The sequence below is a fragment of the Haliotis rubra genome, unplaced genomic scaffold (assembly GCF_003918875.1).
Source record: "Haliotis rubra isolate DU_JTF1 unplaced genomic scaffold, ASM391887v1 Scf7, whole genome shotgun sequence".
In the NCBI taxonomy this organism is placed as follows: Eukaryota; Metazoa; Mollusca; class Gastropoda; order Lepetellida; family Haliotidae; genus Haliotis; species Haliotis rubra.
Window position 1 is genome coordinate 1191237 of NW_025767412.1, and position 9119 is coordinate 1200355.

Consider the following 9119-nt stretch of genomic DNA (forward strand, 5'->3'; position numbering starts at 1 on the left):
TTTCATTTTTAACATGAACTTGGATAAAGCGTGGATAGTAATTGTTGATAAATATTTCACCTGCCACCTGGCATTTTACAGTTAAGGATGAATCTAACATTTTATACAATTGAACAGAAATACCCTATGTCTAGAATTCCACCATCTGTGCCAGACTGTCCTTCAACAAAGGGAGATAATCTGTTGATCAAGCCACCTGACCTGACCGACCTGTAGAGGAAGGAGCCTCACCTGTTTCCCTGGAAGTGTTGTGAGCAGAAGAGGCAGCTTCGTGAGAACTGGGTGTCCTCTCTCTCCTTCTGCTGCACCATGAGGATCTCCTCCTGCCACGACAACAACAGGAACAACATGTAGTCACACAAGTTAGATTGACCAATCTACACATGGTTTTCTTTATTAAAGACATCCTTGAAATTCAGTATATATCTCCATTCTGTTGAAATTAAAATTCTGTAAAAATACCTTGCATCTATTGTCTATCACAGCATAATGATGGAGACAGTTATTAATTAACACAATATAAGGCCATACAATCCAATAAAACCCATGAAGATCCGGGTTAGAACTGGTTTTCAGCAACCCATTCTTGTTGTAAGAGGCGGCTGATGGGATCGGGTGGTCAGGCTCACTGACTTGGTTGATGTAAGTCATTGTATCCCAATTACATAGATACTGACTGAGTTTGGTTTTACGCCGCTTTTAGCAATATTCCAGCAACATCACGGCGGGGGACACCAGAAACAATTTCATAGATAGATGCTCATGACACCAAACACTGGATTGTGTGGTCCAGATTATTTACAACAGGCTGTCGTCATATAGCAGGAAAATTCCTTAGTGCTGATGTAAACAACAAACAAACAAACCAAATCAATCCTATCGCATCACACTCATTGGAACAGGAAATTCTGAGGATGGGCAGTGATCATGGTGATCTTCTTTCCTGACATAAGCAATGGTGGTGAATGATCAAGGGTGCTGATCACAACAAGATCGAGGTATAACACACGGTATAACTTATGATGCATCACGGCAGTTTGGGTCAAAGTTTTGTGAGTATCCAGGGCTAATATTTTTTTGTACAACATAGTCTATTACAAGCTAAGTTCATTTGATAATTAAATTACAAGACTTAGGCTTTGGACAAGTTTCTATATTTGCAGACTTTCAAAGAGTCAGTGAGTCAATATTCCAGCAATATCACGTCAGGGGACATCAGAAATAGGTTTCACACATTGTATACCCATGTGGGTGAGTGAGAGAGTGAGGTTAGTTTTACACCGGACCGAGCAATATTCCAGCTATATGGCGACGGTCTGTAAATAATCAAGTCTGGACCAGACACTCCAGTGATCAACAGCATGAGCATCGATCATGGGAACCAATGATCGGTGTCAACCAAGTCAGCGAGCCTGACCACCCGATCCCATTAGTCTCCTCTTGCGACAAGCATGGGTTACTGAAGATCAATATTCTAACCCGGACCTTCACGGGTGTATCCATGTGGGGATTTGAACCTGGGGTGTTTGGTGTGACAAGCAAACACTTCAACCACTAGGCTGCCCCACCGCCCCAGTCTGGCAGATAATACTCAGTATAAAATACACTAGATGGAGAGCACCTTGCTGGTAACATTAGACATTTTGACAATATCCTAACACATGTCATTACGATGAGGTGGTGGGGAAACCTTGAGATAGGTACTATGTCCATTATCACCAGAAAAAGCTTTCTGCTTGAGATGCGAGAGGGCTACTGTTCCTGTCTGCCACTGTACCTGAGCTGGAACATGCACTGACTTACAACAGTAAGAGGACATGAGGTGAGGTGAAATTGGGTTTAACGTCATGCTTGAGAATATGTCGCTCATATGACGACGTGCATGCGTGTGTATGTGTATGTTGCGGTTGCTTGTACTAGCCCAGACTGAAGCTGGTTTTATACTGCTAGCCCACTGAGTCACCATGCCGCAGTGAAGCATGAATACCCCACTCAGACACATTATACTGACTCCGAGCCGACCAGTCCTTGTTGTACCCATTAATGCCGCGCGCCAGGCAGGGCCCAACAAGTACCATATTTTAACGTCTTTTGGTATGGCGCGGTCGGGAATCGAACCCGCGACCTTCTGCTCTCCGGGCAGACGCTCTAACCACTACACCACGGAGGCGGTCGTAAGAGGACATGAATCAGTACCAGCTGTTTTTTCTGCAGAAACTCCCGCAGCTGCTTGTCTTCAGGGAGGACATCACTCAACATGAGGAACTCCTCTCGGGGGGCTGCAACATCACAACAATCACAGAACATTCACAGAATAATCACTACAAAATTTGAACAATCACAGAACAATCAGGATATCACACAATAATCACATAACATTCAAAGAACAATACTGAAACAATTGCTGAAAAAAATCACAAATTGCTGGGAAAAAAAATCAGAAAACAATCACAGAATACCCAGTTATCTTAGAAAAATCAGTACAATCACAAAACAATCAGAATAATCAATGAACAATCAAAACAATTACAGAATACTAACAGGACGACCATGGAACCAGTTCAGAAGCTTTTCAGTGAGTGTGTTTGTAGGACGGACTTTGTGTGAATGCATTAGGAGGATGAGTGTGAAGATGGGTGTAAGGGTGATTGGGGTGGAAAGTCAGTATGATATTACCTGGCTTGCAGCATTATTCCAGACCTATGGTATTATTACAGATGGGGGGCATTAAGATTGGGTTTCGCTGTACCATGCAAAATTGAGAACATCTTGTAAAGGCAACATGGCCATTCAATTGCCAACTGCAAACACCAAAACACTGTCTGATGCAAACTGTTATCCGCAGCAGTAAGGACAAGTTCACACAACAAATCTTCAAATTTCAGAAACCCCCATGGATGCAAAAACAGCTCCACACCGAGCTAGTCAAGGGGAGACAACCGTAAATATACTTTGTTATTCTAACCACTTGAGGTTATCTGCACTCAGCAATATTCCAGTTGAGTGACCACAGGGAGCAAATACTCTAGCCTGGACCTGACAATCCAGTGATTGACATTGTGAGCAACAAGCCTTGTTAGTTTGGTATGCTGAAACAGCATCACATCACAAGCCTGACCATGTGACCCCATAAATCTCTTAAAACCAGCATTTACTGCTGCGAACCTATACTAACCTGTATTCCCCACAAATTCCCTGCAGTTACCACTACCTGTCACACAAACAACCTGTGGCTGACCATGAGCACTGATCAGTGTCACAGGATTCTCAATCTTATTACAAAGTATATTCCCCAATATAACATATGTCATCTGACCACTTGTAACAGGCATTGTGGTTCATACTTATTACAATGGTTGGCATGCTGGGACTCATCTTGGCAGTCTAGGGCTGATATTCGGGGCAAACATTACCAAACTGGGACAAACCATTACAAGTCCTGTTAGTTTAACACTAATAATGGTTATACTTGCTAATTGTAGGGCTGGCTAAATAGATCATTAACCTGAAATATCCTCGATGGGGGAAATTATTAATGATTATCAATATGAAAACTGTCATCGATAATATCGTACATAAACCTTGCGATGAAGTAAAGTTGCAGTTTCCTCACACAATGCTCAAAGTTAGGTCTTTATTCGTGTGCTGCTCTTAACTTATCGTGAAGATGTTGTATTGTTAGTAATTCATGCAAAACTATGTCATCACTCACAAGTCATGTGAAACATGTTGATTTCTTTCAGGCATTTTTGCTGAAAGTTACATTTGCAATATTTATCGATAATTGATCAATATCTATTTAATGATAACCAATGTTTATGATCTATATCAATAGCCAGTGCTAATTTGATAAGTGTTTCACTTACAACTTGACTGTAGAAGTGAGTGAGTGAGTGAGTGAGGTGAGGTGAGGTGAGGTGAGGTGAGGTGAAATTGGGTTTAACGTCGTGCTTGAGAATATTTCGCTCATATGACGAGTGAGTGAGTGGGGCATCAAACCCAGGTCTTTCGCATGATGAATGCACACTTTAACCACTAGGCTACCCCATCGCCCCTGACTGATGAAGAGAAAATTGTGTAATACTTGTTTCTACATGATCCTGATTATTGCCAGTGTATGAAATAAGGCCTGTCTGAATGCCCGAGTCGGGCGTGATTTCTGACGGACGATCTAATTTACAGCTTGCCAGCCTGATGGTCTGTTAATTGTTTTATATGTTCCTTACTTCTGAGCAAATCCACCATATCTTGGTGTCTGGTCTGGTTAAATCCATTTTTGGCTGGTAACATTTTGAAGTTTTGGTGGCTGGGTTTTTGGCATATTTCATACACTGTAATAACATTGAAAGTAGTGTTAAAATATCACAGGCAGCGCTCACAACAAGGATTACCTCTGTCTGTCGTTCCTGTGTTTGTGACAATTGTGGTACAGAAGTCTTTCAGAGGCTCCTCTTTAAATCTCTTCTTCCAATACAGTATATACCTTCACAAAATAAAAATGAAGTTAATCTAGAGGTACACATATTTCAAAATGATATGTAAATGCAAATTTCTGAATATCATTTAGCAATTTAATTGGGCATCTAAATGATTTAATATTGTTTAAACTAAAATAATTTGTTTTAACATTTGGAAGACAAAAATTAGAGGTATAGTTTCTACTACATTGAAATCAGGACAATAATAACTGTCTCATATGTATTTCCAATTATCAGATTTTGATGTTTTACAATGTTTGGGTTTTTTTGTTTGTTTTTTTATTCATTTCAGATAGGTATACAAAGACAGGGAGTACACAACTCCATGTTAGGGCTGGTTACATATTGGCAATAAAGAGTTACAAATTTTCAAAGTAAGAAAATATAGTTACTAGTATACAAAGTCAGGGAGTGCACGACTCCAGCAGCAAACTCCATGGGTTACAGGCATGTTCTAGCTAGTTATACATCAGCAACAGAGATTTACCAATTTCGAAGTGTGGAAACATAGGTACACAATGTCAGGGAGTGCACCACTCCAGCAACAGACTCTCTGGGTTACAGGCATGTAAGAGCTGGTTATACATCAGCAACAAAGAGTTCAAATTTTCAAAGTGTGATAATATAAGTATACAAAATCAGGGAGTACACTACTCCAGTTGCAAACTCCATGTGTAAGGCACTTGGAGCTGGTTATACATTGGCATCAACAAGTTACAAATTTTCAGAGTGTGAAAGTATAGGTACAAAAGTCGGGGAGGACATGACTCCAGCGACGAACTCATGGGTTACCTGCATGTTGAGTAATTAATATTATTATCATTATTCTTCTTCTTATTATTATTCTCGTTATTATTACTATTATTATAGGATATTTATATGATGTGAAAACCTGGTTATCATTGACAACAGAGTTACTAATTTCAAAGTTTGCAAGGATGGGTATAGAAAGACAAAGTGCAAACCTCCAGCAGCAAACTCATGGGTCGTAGGCATGTTGGAGCTGATTATTTATTGGCCCAGAGACTTGCAGATTTTCAAAGTTGGAAATAAAGCTATTAGGCCATTTTTGTGAAATTTGTTACTCCAGTTGTTTTTCTTAGCTATGTATTTTTTGACAAAAATACAATATTCTGTATTATTTTCAGAAATCCTGACATTTGCAGCCGTCGGTTGTTTATATATAAAGTGTTTTTAATAAAAATCCTTAGCTCACTCCAGAACATCTGTACATATGTTCACACGATACAAAAACATGGATAATATCTTCTGGTTCTGATTTGCAAAATGTACAAATATTTTTGTCAATCAATTTCATTTTCAACAATTCTTTTTTAGTATATATAATCTTGTGAATGAATCTAAATTGGAAATCAATAACTTAACATCCCGAGTACACTTTTTATAGTTTGTAAAAACAATACTCCAAGGCAATGTAATCTGAGTCATACTTTCCCCCTTGTTACACACATCAGGTAGCTCACATGTTTTAATCAATTTGTCATAGAACCTTCTACAACCTTTTGAAGGTATAATAAGTTCATACACTATGTCATTAATACCCAGATTTTGAGTTTCATTAATAGAATTATTGACTGTATGTCTCGATGAGACAGGGATATTTTTCAAAAGTTTATTGTAGTCTTGAAATGTTCCTCTAACTGGATACCTATTCTTGAACTCATTAAAAGAAAGTAGACCGACAGATTTACAGAGGTCTTTAACTTCAGTGATTCCATACTCAAACCAACTTTTAAGAAAAAAGGATGAATCAACAAACTGGTGATTAAACCAGAGGGACTCAGAGAGTATTTTAGACAGATCAATCTCATCAGTTATGAATAGGCTTCTGTATCTCTTCCATGATAGAAGAACATCTTTCCAATATGGGTTGTCCACAGTGCAGAATTGATCAATGTTTGAGCTCATCTGAGCAAGTTGATGAATAGGAACATTGCAAGGGTTATTAGAGTCACTGTTAAATACCTCTTTAATAGTGGCTATAGTTTCAATGCAGCAATAAAAGATTTTAAATCAATCATCCTATTTCCTCCTTCCCTGTAATCCTTTTTCATATTCCTCCTCTTAATCTTATCAGGTTTACCACTCCAGATAAAAGTGAAAAACATTTTCTCAATATCATCCATGAAACATTTAGGAGGATTAGGGAGTGATGTAAAAATGTGTACTAAAGTAGATACAGCCATGGTTTTAATTACAGTTATCTTCCTAGTAATAGTCAACTTCCTTTTTCGCCAATTCCCAAGAATGTTTGATATAACTCCCACAGGTTTAGAATGTTTCTTAAACAAAATAACTGTGAAAATTTATTATTTCAAAGAAATAATCAGTATTAATTGTGCTCAAGGATTCATATACAGTACTACAAAATATCTTTGAAAGTAGACAGCTTTGTAGAAAAAGCAAAAGTTAAGATCTAATCTTAATGAGATTGAGAACTACAGAAATGCACTCCATGTATTTGTCTGTGGACAAGTATGTCCTTGCTGGCCACTGCACTGAAGCCACAAAAATTCACCATGCTCATTACTGATGGCAACTAGACACTTGCAACACTATGAATACACAATGCCATTGTGGAAGCTGGCAGGGTTGCAGGGTTGCAGGGTTGCAGGGTTGCAGGGTGGGTGGGTGGGTTAGATATCCCACTCTGTGTGCTGATGATTAGGTGCCTCACTCTGAGAGTGTGGGTTTGAATCCGGATGGGACTCAACCTAATACAAGTACTAGAATATGTACTTTACTGAGAAGACCGCCTGATTAGAGCGTGCCGAGAGCTGAAGGTCTGGTTCGATCCCCGACCGCCATCATACCAAAAAGAGTGGTACTTGTTGGTCCCTGCCTGGCGCTCGGCTTTAATGGGTACAACAAGGACTGGTCGGCTCGAAGTCAGTATAATGAGTCTGAGTGGGGTATTCATGCTTCACTGCGGCATGGTATCTCAGTGGGCTAGCACTATAAAACCAGCTTCAGTCTGGGCTAGTACAAGCAGCCGCACATACACATACACACGCATGCACGTCGTCATATGAGCGAAATATTCTCAAGCACGACGTAAAACCCAATTTCACCTCACCTCACCTTTACTGAGAAATGTAATCCCAAATATAACACACGTTACACTCACACAACATTGACAATACAGTGACTCATACACACTGACAGTATGACTGAATAAAATCAATTTGATATTTACATCACTTAATTTTTAACAACAATCTATTCCGACATCATCGGGTATTTTCCTTTTCTGCTGAAAGCAACATTTGTTCTTTTAATATTTTTAATGCCCGACAGTGCTACCAGCACTATTACAATAGTGCTATGCATTAGTCATCTATCGTACTTATCCCTACTGATTTTGGCCAGTGTATATTTCTCTCAATACATGATTGCGATGTGTACGCTATGTAAAATACACAACCATAATTTCGTTACTAAAGACCCCTTCATCACATGCACCGTCATCATAATATTGTACGCAAGCATATTCTTCTGACAAGTAGATACCTCTTAAACTGTGCAATCAGGTTTACGTCTGCAATTACAAATTTATGAGCCATGATCATATGTGCAAGCAGATGGTCTTTTTTGTCGTCTATATTGAAGGTGTCGTCGCACAGAGCACAAGGACAAGACAGAGTTGCCTCCCGTTGAGCAGGTTTGTCATCTCGATCCGCCGTTTCAACAACATCACTGAACGTCGACAGATTTAGAGTTTCTAGAACAGGCTTGTCACTAGAACCTGAAACGAAAAGAAGAATTTGGGCGGTTAAAGAATCTTTAACCACATTTCTATCTTACAAGCAGTGATATATCTTTGACAGTTGATGTTATACCTTCCATGGAAGCCGCCATATTTGATCAATAGATTATTAAAATCCGGAGAGTAGGTATTTTACACGTAAATGTTGACTTGTGTTTTGCAGCAGTTTCATTTTTTGAAAGCATCCAAGCTACATGACCTAACCTAGTACAGGTGAACCTCCCTTCGTGGACATTCATAAACGTGATTCAAACGGCGGTGCAAGGAGGCAAAATGCAAATCGAATATGTCATAAACGGGCACATACATACATTGTTTGTTCTTGGATCACCTGCTAGAGTTGCCTCATGTACGTTGCAGACGTGGGGTGGGAACATAGGAGGAACTCTCCTCACTCTCCATCTTGTTGTGAACACTAATTATTCTTTGATTCATTCAGCTAAAATCGCTTTATAATTGTCGAGTTCTTTGGTTCATTCAGCTAAAATCACATTATATTTTGACAAACAGTACTCAAGCTAAATCCTGGATTAGATCTGCTCAGGTAAAATATCATTGTTTTTGGTTAACTCAATTTTTTTAATCCATGTCTTTTATAGGGGGCGGTGGGGTAGCCTAGTGGTTAAAGCGTTGTCTCGTCACGCTGAATACCCGGGTTCGATTCTCCACATGGGTACAATGTGTGAAGCCCATTCTGGTGTTCCCCCGCCGTAATATTGCTAAAAGCGGCGTAAAACTAAACTCACTGATTTCTTTTATTGTCATTATACACAATCACTTTGTTTTCTTTACAATAACTTTGATGTCAACATCAGTTTAATCTGTTTTCACAATAAATATGACGTTTTTCTGGA

The 9119-nt window shown here is 39.2% G+C and overlaps 1 protein-coding gene across 1 annotated transcript in view; it reads right to left on the minus strand.

Annotated features, from left to right (window-relative positions):
* Positions 1 to 8376, minus strand: part of LOC124258681 (zinc finger protein 277-like) — a 20578-nt gene extending 12202 nt beyond the window's left edge. Inside the window, 5 exon segments of the mRNA XM_046692752.1 lie at positions 232 to 323; positions 2197 to 2279; positions 4392 to 4483; positions 8010 to 8244; positions 8339 to 8376. Coding sequence (XP_046548708.1) covers positions 232 to 323; positions 2197 to 2279; positions 4392 to 4483; positions 8010 to 8244; positions 8339 to 8357 — 521 coding nt within the window. The 5' untranslated portion in view covers positions 8358 to 8376.
* Positions 8377 to 9119: the final 743 nt, after the last annotated feature.